General features: G+C 50.6%; 1 protein-coding gene across 2 annotated transcripts in view; it reads left to right on the forward strand.

The window, feature by feature from the left end:
- The window catches only part of LOC143373065 (uncharacterized), a 43,447-nt gene that overhangs the window by 15,145 nt on the left and 13,407 nt on the right, over positions 1-14,895 (forward strand). For both annotated transcript variants that reach the window (XM_076819873.1, XM_076819874.1), the window contains exons 2-4: positions 1,490-1,916; positions 4,066-4,209; positions 11,263-11,378. In XM_076819873.1, coding sequence (XP_076675988.1) covers positions 1,490-1,916; positions 4,066-4,209; positions 11,263-11,378 — 687 coding nt within the window. The remainder of the gene's footprint in view (positions 1-1,489; positions 1,917-4,065; positions 4,210-11,262; positions 11,379-14,895) is intronic.

Genomic DNA, 14,895 nt, shown 5'->3' on the forward strand with positions numbered 1-14,895 from the left:
AAAACAGTGCAATTTGGCGGGCTGTCTGTCTTGGGGTTTATCGCCCTGACGTGCCGTCGAATCAACTGGAAAGAAGCTACGGAGCAACCGCGTTTTACTGTCACGGAGGCACACGTGCATCGCGGTCCCTAAACAGAGTTAACCGTCGCGTCGTAACCCCTCGAGCTTGAAACTATGGATCCCCAAGCGAAGCGACTTTTCCCTTTCATAAATCAAACGTGTCGAACGTAACCCGCGTAGTTACGCCGACAGATATCCGACAAGTTCTGGAAGACACGGTTGAGGGTCGATTAGGATACACGAGTCATTTGTCCGTTTTACTATTTATAGTGCTGCAAATAGCCTGAATTGCATGTCCAACGTTTTTCCGCGGGTATGGAATTTTTTCCATTTATAACTTTGCCAAACCATCGGATAGCGTCAAATCGGCAGTGATGGATGGACACCGAATTCTTTTTAAGCCAGAGGCATTGAGCGTGGCCTGGCGATATCGTGACGAATGGCAATTGCTCTTCTGTTAATAAATACAGATCTGTCTTTCTTATCCTTTCTAATCCGTCGCTCTTTTCGAGAATACCATGCGCGAAACGCGATTGATATCTGATTATATTATCGCGCCATCGTCGATTGCTCGAGTGTTGATACTGTCGGTGATGCACACATCTCAAACAGAGGAAGGCGGACGTGAATTCTGAAGGCGTTCCATCGATTTGTCGGCCATGAAGGGACGATTACCGCGAACAGTGTGAAATCACGTTCGCGGTTTGCGATATCGATAAGCTTCTTCCACTGATACGCTCGCGGGACGTGTCTCCAACTTTACAACCGCAAAACTGATCATTATCCGATCTGTGCGCTGTTAGACCTTCCGTTACACCGAATTCGCCCCCGTTCTCTCCTCGCAGCGCCTGTCCACGCTCGCTCTTTATTATCCTGCCCCCGTGCCGCGCTTCAAACGGGTGAAGAATAAAATCGTAACTAGATTGCAGTTTATCCTGCCACCCGGAGGCCATCTCCCCGCGTCGCGCTCGTCCCCTCCCGCAATTGGCAATAAACAGGATTGGATTGCTGTCTTTGTGCGCGGGAAAACATAATTCCCGGCTCCTTTTTTCTCCGCTTTTTACACAGCTGCCCCTTATTGTTCACCCTGTGTTGCGGCGAACTGTCCATGGTTACGTGCATCGTGCCACCTGTGGCTATCCAGTTGGCCCGATGCACACTATGGAGCGGAGCATTAAATCGCGACCTACAAAACTTGCGCGTTTACCTCGTTAAACGTGCCTCTCACGACCGCACATGTACGCCCCGAGACTGCAAACTTTCCCTCCACTTCTCTTCCCATCCTGTCCCCGTGAAAAGACCGCTTCTCCGCGAACGCATTCTCGCCGGCTGGAACCGTGGAGATCGCGGGGACTCGGGGCGTTGAAAAATTCAAGGAGCAATTTAGTGGCGACAACCGGTCAACCAGGTGGATTTAAAATGTTTGCAGACGAGACAGAGCAGCGGGACGGTAGGGAGCAACGAGGAGGAGCAAGAAGGGGCGAGTGCCTGCTCCTCGAGGACGTCGTCGGGGACGACGATAACGATGATGATGACAGTGACGAGGGCGCCGACAACGTCCACGTCGACGATGACAGTCACGTCAATGGGGCTGCCGTTCCTGCCCGCCGAATCAGATGCATCGATGTCGTCCGCGACCGACTCGCCGCAGCAATGCCGACAGCAACGGCAAGACGGTCAGTCCCATGCGACGATCGCCTCGGTCGCCGCGTCTTCCGTGATTTCGCCGGCCTCGTCGTCCGCGGAGACCAGCAACTTGTCGACGAACGTCATCTTCTCGGTACCCGTGTCGCCGAAAAGACCCGCCCCTGTCTCGTCCAGTAAGACGCCCGCCATGTCCAAGTCTCAGATGAAAGGTGAGTACGAAGCGGAGCTAATAAACTTGCAAGCCGATTCGGAAATCCATTTCGTGGCATCGACTACCGCATCGACGGCAGTAGCTGATCTTTGGGAACAGGTCCCAAGGCACGCTGCACCTGGCGTTCCCTCGCGCTGTAATCGAAACCACCCCTCCGTACGAATCGCAGAATTGAATTTTCCCGTGTTGTGAGCGGGACGTCGTGTCGGTTGGACGTCACCCCGTCACTTCGTTACCCTCGCCGAAATAGGGATCAAACGCGTTCTGCCCGTTACGAGCAGCTTTTCCGTTGTCACCGAGCGCTAACAAGTAAATCGTGGGCGGCCGCGGGGTTAAGTTTCCAATTAACGCGAGATCTCGCCAGCAATCAGATTTTTTGACGCGCGACGGGCGCAAACGGAATCACGACTTCTCGGCCCGTCGTCTCTGTTTTTGACGCTGGGTGCAGGAAACGTTTAGACCCAACCCTTTCGGTACCGCTATTTCCACGCAGCACGTTAATGAAAAAAAAAGAGGAGAAAGTTACGATTGATCCTTCAGCGAATACGAAACTCGCTTTGCCAGCTTTGAAAGCTCTCTTTCGCGGGGCTAGGTAAAATTGCTGGTCCGCCACCGATGACGGGCCAGCGACGGTTCTAAGGCAGAAGATGTCGCAAAGGGAATTCGGATCAAAGAAATCTCTCATACGCGATTTGTCGGAAAACGTTCCCTTTGCCGTGAAGCAACACGCGCGCCGATGACTCAAGTTCGGGTACTTTCGTTCCACTCTGGCGTACTTTTTCCGCCGAGACCTCCACGTGGAATTTTATACGCGCGGTTTCGGGTTAAAAAGTCGAACCATCTTCTGGGATCGAGTTACCTTTTGGTAGGTATCGTTGATTAATGGGATTTTCTCGAAAAGCACCTCCACAAATTCTTGCCGAAGCACTGCAGGCCGGCTCGCCTTCCAGGAGAAACGAATGTCGGGGGTTTATCGGCGATCCGTTTTACGTTCCTTTCACAGAGGAGGACGAGTAAGTACGGCAGTACTTGAAAGTAATGGTTTAAACCTCGATTTAACCTCATTGGCATTTATGCCGTGTTCCCAACGGCGTTTGAAATTCGGCCTGTGACAAGTTGTCGCGCAAGATTCATCTAATGCCGATTTATTTAATGAGCTATCTCCCTTCGATCGCCCTTACGATTTCAAAGCGTCCTGTGTATCGCGAACTTGATCTCGAACGGTATCTCTGCTTTACATTGAAAAAATAAGGACAAGCGTGGAAAGGAGGGAAAAAATGCGAAAAACCGCAGATCCGTAACCGGGTTAAGCAGAATCTATTTGTCGACGCTTCTCCCCGCGCGCTTTTTCTTCGCCACTAACCCATTAACGCAAAAATCGCGGACGTTCTACCTCCCGCTCTCCCTCGCGCTCTCTGCTGCTAGTCGGAGCACAATAGCGCATAGATACGCCGGTGCAGAATGTGCTTATAGGAAAACCATAGCCGCCGGTACGTACAAAATCAATGGGCCGTGAAACGAGGCTATTAAACGGTCGAGTCAAGCACCGACGATCCAACTCCGACCTCCTGTCCCTCCTCATCGAGTCCGCCGCGGGCATCAAACATCACGGAATGTTATCGACCGGAGCGTTTAATCAGCCCGAACGATCCTCCTAACTCTCTGGCTCGGAGGAAAAAAACCGTCCATCCATCGTGGAAGGACTCTGTTTCGCGATTCCTCGAGAGTCGTCCTGCTCGAGTTTCTTTGGATTTCACTGGACACGCGTAATTAACCGCACTCAGTTGCATCCCCCTAGGTAGCGTCCGCTCCTTGGCTCCGTTCCTTTATTTCGTTACCCTCGGCGATACTTTTCGCCGCGTAATCGAGGTTCTCGGATAATTAAAGTATAGCCGCGCGATTGTGTTCGGACCGACGTGCATTAAGACCGGAAGGAAACACTCTCTCCCGGCGTCATTATGCGTCACGGTTCTTAAGCTCGTTTCGGTACTCCACGCTTTCCGCTCCCAGCGGTTTCTTTCCCCGACAAGGCGATACAACCGCCCCCTCCGAGTGTACGCGGCCATTATCCGCGAGCAGAGGACGGAACCCGCGGCGGATTTGAGGCGAGGCTGGTTTATTAATCGCGCGGGATCTCGTTGTTGCAGAATTCAGGGAGGCGTTCAGGCTGTTCGACAAGGACGGCGACGGGAGCATCACCAAGGAGGAGCTGGGCAGGGTGATGCGCTCCCTCGGACAGTTCGCGAGGGCCGAGGAATTGCGCACGATGCTGCAGGAGATCGATATCGACGGTGAGTCGTCTGTCGATACCTACATGATACCTCAATCCTATCGTAACACTAGATGGCTCGAGAATGGGAGTCCCTCGAAAGTCCACAAATCACGAAGACATAATTCTACTATATTTAAATGGCGCGGTGTCGAATCGGCGAGCTTCCAACATGCGCTCGTGAATTCCACAAATTGTAAATTTGAAAGGCAAAAGCTGCGCGCCTCTCGCAATGGAAAATTCCCGAAAATGTGCGACGTCAATCAAGGAAATTTTCTATTAATATTCAACGAAAGTGTCTATTCACTGAAATCCCGCGCCTACCGCGTCCAACAGTTCGTTAAACTCGTTATAGCGCTCTGGCGACGTGGTTAAAACCGTTGCTGTCATTTTCGAATGAATTTCCACCCCTAACGGCGAATATTTTTCAACGCAGTACGTACATCGTCGAATACCGGCGCGATTTACGAGACCGTGGCTACTAAACAGCTTCTAAAGATGGCGGGCAATCTGGTAGGTGTTATTCTGGGTATTCCAAAGTTTACCATTCGTCCGTGTAACCACGTTGGCCCACTTACAATCTTTCTCCCCGACGGCATCGTCTTAATAGCGGGGTAATTTTCGCGAAGTGTTCTGCCGCCTGACAATGCGGGAGGACGTTCCTGAGCGGAGCCTCTTTATTAAGCGAGATCCCACCCCCTCGAACCCTTTCTCCCCTTCGACTCACCGTACCCTTTCCTCGTTTTTGTCCGACTATATCCTCGCGCTCCCACGACCAGGCAATCTTCTTCTTCTGCCCGTGCTTCGAAGCGCGAGAAAGTTACCCGTGGAATCTTATCCGAATGGCTACACCTCGGACGAAGATTTCTATCGTTCCAACACCGAATGACTAGATTCCCTCGAACTCAACGGCGGGATCACATCGTAACATCGTATCGTGGCCCACATCTTCCTCATCTTTCTACCCCTTCTCTGATGAAAGAGCTTGGAGGTGTTTTAAGGGACGAAACCTGAACCGCAGCTTAGCAGTTAGTTTCGAATGTCACCGGTAAGTGAATCATCAGGATTAAGAAGCGTTCGTTAGAATAGCGTGAAGCAAAGGAGTCTTCCGGTTCGGTGGATGCTTTCGTACTGACACAGAGGATGCATATAACAGCATCGGTGGGTACCTGTTGCTGATTCCCTGGATAGTAAAAAATAACTCCCTTTATTGGCATGCTAAAGGTAGCGTTGGCCCCGTGCTTTACGGCACTCTTCGCTCCACACGCCATCGTGATAAAATCCGAATTTAGAAGAAGATTAGGTTAGGAGATAGGGAAGAAACACGGTGCACGGCGGTGGGAGAAGGGGTAGGTAACAGTTTCTCGTCTACGGTCTCACGGGAAAGTCTTTCACGGACCAGCCGAAATTACTCGTACGTCTAAACAGCCGTCGCGTCGGGTCGTTCGTCGGGGGCGAATTCGCTGGCTGTCGTCGTCAATTGCGACTACGTGTTTACCGCGCGTAAAATTTTTCCTCTCTATACGTGGAACACCATGCCCCGCGGTACACGTAGCAGGCGGAATGTACAGTTTGATATCCGCGTGCACGTTGCTGGTGAAAACCGTCACCGCGGTGACAGAATTTTTATTAATTTCACGGATCACTGAAGATAATCGAATGCATAGATACGCGTTGCTCTGTCTACACTATCATCCGGAACGTAAAAGATTCGCCACAATAAATTGCGATTCTTTCGAGCACTTCCGCGACGCCGTGCGCCTCTTAATGGGCGCTCGTCATCAGTATTCCACGGGTATTACCCTCCCTCCCCTTAATCGACAGGTCCGTTTAATTCTCGCGGCGAATACCGGAACGAAGGAACGCCGTTTCCACCTACGACGATCGACTCGATAAGTCGTGCAGCCGACGAATATATTCAGTCCCCCGCGATGCACCCCGGCGCCGACGGAGCAGCTTCGAATTTCGATACCGAAAGTATCGAGGCATTGGTGCAACCAGTAGCAAGGTCGTAGCCCGCGGACGAGTAATTAGAAGCAGCTGCAACGAAGCCCGCGAAACGAGACCAGCGCACACCTACGTAATCGAGACTGGTTTCACCGTGGAGGCGTCTCGCGATTCGTATCGATGAATGCCGTCCGTCTGTGCGCCATCAAATAAAAAAGAACCACACCCACTCATTCACGCACAGGACAAAAAGGGGAGGGAGAACGAGAGAAGGAGAAAGCAGGAAAAAATATCAGCGATACAGCGATGAGAGCTCTGCGCTCATAGAAATGTTCCGATGCGACGTCAACAGCGGCGTCATTCGAATGCGCCCTTCGAGGGTGGAATTGCCGTGACTTGGTCGGGCCAACTAGTCCATTCGTACATACGCGGCGAAGTGTGGCCGCGTGTGTGTAGATCGAAAGCTTCGCCACATCGAATGCCAATTCGTCGGCGTTACATTGCGGTATTTACTAATGTCGACGGGAGTTCTGTCCGGTCGATAGCCAACAGCCACCGATAGAATTGACTCTGGCAACTTCGAGGCGAGTCTGAGAATCAGGAGTATATTTGATTCTCGCGACCCGATCGCGTCACTTTACCCGTCCACTTGGCGTGCTCGCGCGAGTTGCAGTATTAGGAATTCGGTAGCGATAAGTGGAATTTGAGGCTTGCAATATTCCGTCGATTTATCAGTTTTCTTTATGGGTGGACTTCTTCGAACATGGGACTTCGGCCGAAGCGTCTCGCCTACCAGCTGAAAAGAGAAGTGGAGATTCTTTATCTACCTCCTTCCTTCCTCTGGGAAAGCTGTCTTTCCAAAGAGTTATGTTCAAATCATGAGCCACTGAATCGATTGGTCGTTTTCCTTTCTCCCCTGAATTATTGTGCCATTAGTCAGGCGTCCTGCTCGCCTAGATTTGTTCGCGCGTTGTTTAATATCACCCCGCTAAAGCGAAAGTGACGATGAATGCGCTTAGTTCGAGTGGAAGTTTGAACCCCATTCAAAGCGGGCTTGCTCGTTGAGAAATTATATACCGCGCAGCTAAGTAATTGTAAGTATATTTGTCGGTGCTTTATCCGCGAGGAAACGGGCGGGAAACGTTACACGGAAAGTTCGCCGAGTTGACTTTGGAGGAGCTCCTCCAGTGGGCGACGAATTCACTCGAATAAAGTGTGTTCGCGTCGCAAGTTTGAATTTGAATTTCTCGCCGAGCTCGTTCAGCGAACAAACTCTGGGTACCTTCCACGGCATTGCTTCCGTGTGCTTCGAATTATGCTTGCATAAAAAGATAGCACCGCGTAGAAGGTGTAACGTCGGGCGATCATTGAGATGTGAAATTAGTTCCAGCTATAAATCGCACACTGCTTTCGAAATGTTTCTCCGGCACATTTTCTGTCGCGCAGTCAAAGATCGAGTTACCGCTCCACTGCAAATTCCGCGCAGTTGTTATTTATCGACTAAGTTGGCCGTCCTAAAAATGCCCAGGCCACTTCGAAACCCGAAACGCGGAGTACTCCACCGAATACTCCACTTTGCAACACGATCTCGCGATCCAGCATTGTTGTTGCAACGCTCGAAAATTCCCCGCTCGTTTTTCCGTATTATTCATCTTCCTCGGTTTGAAGCATCGTGCCTGTGTTATTCTTTTTCGTTCGAATTTCTAGTTTTCCTAGCTGGTGCCAGGAAACACGTCCCAATGAAGAGTGCTCCGTTCGATGGCTCCTCGATCGATGAACCGCGACCAGTGTATTCGGTGTTTACAATTTCCCCTTGTTTCTGTTGGCGTTATTTGATATCGGAAGATTGGCGCGTGGGTGGTAGCGAAGCGATTGCACCGTTCGACGTATAGGAAGCGCGAATAAAGTTGATCAAGAACTAACGCTGAAGATACTTCATTAACCTGTGACACGAGGGCCGCGATCGCCATGGCAGGCAACGAAACATGCGGAGAAGAATGCAGCTCTGCACGCGATTGAATACACGTAGAATCCGTTGCAGTGTATAGATAATGAGTCGACCTCGCGTTTGAACCGGGCGCGCGGGTGTAGTGGTGACGCGATTCCGATTTGCAAAAAGGCCGAATTAGCGGAAGCCATCGGTAGTCAACTGGCTGTTGGATCGTGATTCCGACCCGGTGAATGCACAATGAGGATTCCCTCGGCAATTTCGCGCGCCTGTTCGCGTTCAAAGCTCCCTTGGTACATATTTCAAAGCGACACGTTCCACGAGAGACGTATCAGGTCCCATGATATCCTCTGCCTTTCACCCGTCACTTCCGGCGAATGTGAGACCGTGTCATTCAGAATACATCGATACGACGACTAATCGAGACGAGACTATTCGAATGCCCGACCAGTGTTCTCGCAGTTGCGAAGGCGAAGCAGAAGGCGCTCGAAAATAGGAAGCTTTAGCGTCGTGGCACGAAGTGCAGCGAAAATAGAAGAGTCGCTTGTTTGGTGGAGTTTCATTGTTTCATGGCCGAGGATATCGGTACATATATACAGCGTCGCTACAGCATCCCCCTCGGTTGGAGTTTTAAAGGAATTGGATGAGGACGGAGAATGCAGGCCGTTGCTTCTACCCCTGGGACGATTCCTACGTTGCCGTTCGTCCCTTTCAGTTTCCTCGCGGTTCGACCAGTCGTCGTTCAACAAATGGCGGTTTGTTTAGCCCCGATCCGCCTCGCCATCGTTCATGCTCGCACGCGTTGGCTATCAGTTGCGGGCCCGGCGATGACTCGTAGTTTATGCCTGCACGTGCTGGCTATCGCTTTCTGCTTCTGACGAACGCGTCGAGAATTTAAATCTACCGCCTTTGCCCTCGCGACGAACGTTTCCTTGGGTGGAACGTTCCCTTGTGGGAGCACGTCGAAACAATTCGAGCCCATCACTGTCTTGTTTCTTCGTTACGCCGATTAATCCCTTGGACGTGCTCCCGCGACGGCGTTACAGTTGCGGCTCCCATTTCTTCGGCCACTTCTGCCGATACAACCAGCGACGTAATTAGTAAGAACAGTAGGTAACGTACTATTAAAATAATTCTAACAGTGAGTGGAGCAGGTCGCGGCAATATTTCGCTGTACAGGGGCGCAAACCGCGAGACGCTTCTTAGAAACGACCTGTCCAATTTGTTAAGAGACCCACCAGGCGTCGCGTGTAATTTCCACGGCGGACCGAGCTCATTTTCCGCGTCGCTCCTTGGCTCACGGGGGTTCGTCGATGAACTTGCCAAGGTATGGCGGCTGCCGCTTAAGATGCGTCAAGAGATTCCGAAGTGGCGCGGTTACTAAAGTTACGGTGGCCGCGAGTTACGCTTCCGGAATTCGCCGGCCGAAATCGGGCTGCTAGAGCATCCCGAGCACAGCTCGCGACCTCCCCAGCGTGTACGTGAGCAAACGGACCTGTAAAACGACACACCGAGCCGAGTGTGTCGCGGATACGTGGATGCCGAGAGCAATGGGAGGGCTCCTCGGCTGACAATCTAGAATCCACACTCCAGACTTTAGACACAGCTTTCTTGTCTTACCAACATTTTGCACGTTGTTCGTGTTCCATGCAGGCTCTAGATAATTTATCGCAGGGGTGCACAGGGAGCCGTTTTTAGCGCCTAGCTGCGAGCAACCCGCCCGTTGCTAAGGTTAGAATCAGTGAGGCGAACTGCAGTAGTGTACGTGCATTTGGTATGACTTGAACCCAATATTACTGCAGTTCTCCTCACCGATTCTTATCTTAGCAACGAGACAGGCGGGTTGCTCGCAGCTAGGCGCTAAAAACGGCTCCCTGTGCACCCCTGAATTTATCGTAACAGCAGGTAGCGACACCAATTAAACCTCAGGTGAAGGGGTACGCGATCATTCAGGATAACTATTTTCCACGTTGGGAAAAATCTCGTCAATGGAGTTCTAGCCGCGTCAGGTTTACAGTTCGAAGCGTATTTTCTTGCAACAGGGCCCCATTCTATGACGAATCATAGCATTTAGACTCGACATCCGTGAGAACTATCGGTCGTTTAGCTTGTCGACAAGAGACGTTAAGTCTCTCCGCGACAAAACGACGCGCGTCAGCGTAGACCATGGGAAGCACGTTTCTGTTTGATAGAACGGATTATGTCATGTTTCTCCAGGAGCACGACCACACGTGACCGATAGAGACGAACTGACTTTGTCGACGGACGTGCCTTGTCTCTTTTCTCTCCTCAGAGGTGGATATAGAAAATAGATACGGATAGGAGGAACGTTTTCTTTGCGGAGAAATAGTGTTCCGCAAATATTTCTGCTCCTCCCGCACCTAGTTAAAGCTATCCTGGATGTCTCGAGCGTCACGCGGCAGCTGTCGCACGCTTCGTACACAAAACACATTCTCCCCCTTTGTATTTATTATAAGGAAGGTTCGATGAAGTTGTGGGAACAGCGATAGGACCAAATCGTTTCATGGCTTTCGATCGTTCGGTACCGCGGAAAATTGAAGCCATGCCGCCGGATATTTGCAGCAGATGCTCCTGAGCTTCAGCTTGGCTCATCGATCCAGACACCCATTGGATTACCCTCGAAGATACTCGTATATGTATAACGTTCCCCATCCCGGGCTGCCCTTCCGTGGCACTGTACTTTTGCCCTCGCCTCATTTTACGCAGCTCCGCGCCTGGCGGTTACACGGAGAAAAAGGGGCGAATGCAAATGATAGGAAACGCGATTTTCGCGATGAAAGCGCCGAGAAGCGAGAAAGCAGCTTTCGTCTGAGAACGGTCCTCTTAAAGCCGTGCCGCGAAAGTTCGCTAATCCCTCGATGTCGCAGCCTCTGCGACCTCACCTTTCGACGTTTCCGCTTCCCGCTCGCACGGCCGTGGAGGAGGGCGAGCGCCACGCTCCAGAGCGTAAAAATAAAAATAGAAGCAGCCCTCGTTCGAAAAGACTTTATCGGGCTGGAATGAATGGCGCGTCCGCGATAAGGCTGCCTCCCATTTTACGCCTCTTTAAGGGATCCCGTCGGAGCCGCGCTCTCCGACAGGAGCGGAAAATTTCTGCGAAACAAGAAAACGGATACGGCGTCGGTACACACGTGCTACTTTCCCGTTCTCTATTTCCAGGAGATGGAAATGTCAGCTTCGAAGAGTTCGTGGAGATCGTGAGCAACATGGGCGCGAGCGAAGCCGCCCCCACCGATCAGGATCAGGAGGAGCAGGAGTTGAGGGACGCATTCCGGGTAGGTGTGCCTTTTATCTTCCCCCTTTTGTTAGTTGAAAGCTGGACCGTGTGCATTCTGGCGAAATCGCCGGCACGGAAGCCTGCAGCAGATACGAACTTCACTGGGCGCGCGTGCTGCGCGTTTAACGATTTTACAATCGCGCGATCTACGCTTTCTGGTCAGGTAATCGAGAGTGGCTCGTCCCAAAGAGATTTGCCGGGACGGTTTCCAGCGTTAAAATGGATGTTATGGGATTTGAAGTAGGTGTGGGACGGAGTTAGAGAAGAGTTGGGTATTCTTCCTGCCGCAGGATCGACGTGTTCCGTGAAAATTTCATGTTTATGCGAAAGCAATGAAATGTTAAGATCATAGCAGATACGAGAATTCAAGTACGCGAAAGGGAACGTTCGGGTTCGGCAAAATATTCAGTAACGTGAAAAGAATACCTACCTGTAATATAATCGAATCTATTTATGAATTATTCGATTACGAGTCGAGTCGGTTGTATCCTATGTTTTCCATTGCTGGCTGAATTCACGCCCCAGTGTATCCACGTTCCTCCGTGCTGAAATTTTCGGCACACGTTCGCCCGAGCAGAATATAAAGCCCCGATGACGGTGGCCTGCATTCCTATGCGCATATATAACTTACTGCCTCTACGTGAGAAGTAGCGATCCGTTAAGCAAAACAAATCTTTGCGAGAATCCCGCCCGTGGACCAACAAGGCTTTACATTTAAAATGACGCAGGCTACGCGCGCGCGGTTTTTTACCAGGAAATGACGTCAACGTGGCTGGCTTTCGCTACAAGCAAGCATAAATCTTCTTGACTTTACCAAATCGCAAAAGGAAAGACAGGGCAGAGAGGGAAAGAGAAGGGATGAAACGAACGATTAGCGTAATAAATATGTCATGAACTCCCTTGAAATATGCACGGAGTTGCGGATCAAAAGCACTCCCTTTACAAGCTGCGTTCAAAAGATTAGTTAGGTGATTTCTGGAGAGAACCACTATGAAGATTGAATGTCTCGTTCATTGCACATATGTAATTGTTCCCAGTATCTTTTGTCATAGTATCTATGATTGTACTTAACGTACAATCAAGTTATCGGGGACATCGGTTTACGCTACTATGTTCAGAAGAGACGTTGGTGTGTATCAGAACCGCGGTTGACTACAAACGTTAATAATAATTGTCAGATAACGAGTTACGAACGACAGATTTCGTTCTGCGACACAAAGCCTTGCGCCTGCCTCGTGCATTTACAAACCTCGCCACAAAGGAACCTCGGGCTCGTATCATTCCTCGTCCTGACCAATTCCAATTAATTCTCGCACGCGCGCCACGAATTTGTCTGACGAAACTGCAGCGGTGCGCCTCTGTCGGACCGAAGATACGTGGGTGGCAGTCATTTTTTGAATGTCAGAATTGGAACAAACGAATCTAGCGGCGTTCTGGACTGCTCCATCAGTACAGACTAGGGAGCAGCAAGATTGAATCCGAATTCTGGAAGCAGTGGAGTTCGCAATCGTCTCTTCGGTGCTGCACAGTTTCCCGAAGTGGGATCTTGCGTTTCACTTTCGTGTTGCTTCAACTTCTCACTTTGCTGGAGGATAGTTCCTTTTGCATGGGAAACGTGATCCCGCGAAATTGAACTCAGGAACGCGGGGATCCAGGAATGAAGGAATGAACAACTTGGGTAGCTCGATTAGCTTAAGATTTGGCTTTGATAATCGTTCTGGCAATCCTATCGGGCCACTCTTTCTTCGTGCAATCATTCGGAAAAGATCCTCGCCGAGCAGGACCATGTGATAGATATTGCATTCGCGTTCGTCCGCCTGCCGACGACGCACTTCCTTTGAGATCCTTGGTCCTTTGAAAGGTGTTGCGACACGTTGTCGCTTTTTAAGCTGCTATGCATCGAAGCGTGTTAAGTGGAAGCCTTTCATTCGATAGGAGGAACTAAGGTCTATCGAACGTGCACGGTACTCTGTCGATATGGCAACGGATCGCTTTATTGCCTCGAGATTCTGGCGCACTTCGAGGACAGTTTTGAAATAGTCGCAGTGTCTTCTTTTAATTTAATTCCCGCCGTTGTTTACACGCTTCTGCGAGTGGACCACATCGCAATTCCGTTAATTGTTCATCAACTTAACAAGGCACAGCTCGACGAAGCATTTATTATTCATAACCACTTTAATGCATGTCCGAGTAGCAACGAATACATTACAGCAATTACTTAAGTACCACTCGCAATTGACGGCGCTAATGGAAGCGTTTAACAATAAACATCGCGAGCAGAATATTTCTGTATTAAAACTAAAAACTCCCCTCGCAAATCGCGCAGCGTTCTCCATCAAGCTTCAATTTATTCGTAATTCCTTCATCCTCGACGATGAACGGGCAAAGTACACATCCAAGTTTGATCGAAGATAAGGAAACGAATTTAAAGCGAAAAACTCGAAGCTCGCGAAGTTTGCCCTTTGGTCGTGGACGGAATTTACGCGTGTATAAAGTCGTAACATCCAGAGAGCGTTCTCCTCAGCTTTTCAAGTGGTGGTTAAAGAAATCCTTGCACGCGTCGCGAGGACTCGCGGCAAGCTGCATCGCTGAGTAACCAGTCTGCTCCCTGGGAATCCGTGGATAACGAACAGAGACCGGATCGTCGTCCATTTCAAACTTCTAATTGATAAATTGAAGTCTGAACGAGTTCCACGCGCGACGAAGCCTTTCAGCTGTTGTGCAACACGGGACGGGAGGTTTCAGACCGACCCCCTTCGAGTAATTTAAAATTCCCTCGAATCTAAGTTTTCTCGATTGTCCCGTGCAGGCCTGAATCATCTGTACCCTTCCGTGAGACGAACGCTTTTTCCTCGATTCCATAACGGCGTGCATTCGGACAAGGCGTCGATAGAAAGCGACGACGAGTAGCTGGAATTTCTCTGGGACAAGTTCTCGCGGCTGTACCCTGCGACCTGTGCCATAATTTCATTAGGCGAGCGGAATTCTCGCGGAGTTGGGCCGAATGTCGAAAGCGGTCCGTGTCAAAGAAATACCCGCGAGCTTTCGAGCAGACGCGGGCTCCTTGCCACGGATGGAACGCGATCGCGGAAATATCCTCGTATCTGAAGCTGGCGATATTTACTGGAGGATGCAGTTTGAATCCTTTTGGCCGTCGCCCATCCTTTCTCCCGCGAGGAAAGTTCGCCGCCCGCTCGTTGGAGTGAGAAAGCGACGGCGAGAATAAGGGGAAACGACGGGAAGTTCCAGCCACCCCCGCGCGTGACGTAATCAAAGCCAGATCGAACCGATGGGATTACGCTGCTTCTCGCAAATCTTTGTTCAATGTCCTCTGTTCTCGCTCCACTCGTCGCTGTCTTGATTAAGAAATCGTGCCTGACATCTGGATGCGCAGGGGCAGATTTTTCAAGCCCGCTCGAAACATATCGTTCGTCTAAGTTCTTCGTCGAGCAGCTGCAGGCAAAAGACTTCCCTTCATTTCCACTATAATCCCGGTGCTCTTGCTCATACTCGTT

This window comes from Andrena cerasifolii, chromosome 9 (genome assembly GCF_050908995.1).
Source record: "Andrena cerasifolii isolate SP2316 chromosome 9, iyAndCera1_principal, whole genome shotgun sequence".
Lineage (NCBI taxonomy): Eukaryota > Metazoa > Arthropoda > Insecta > Hymenoptera > Andrenidae > Andrena > Andrena cerasifolii.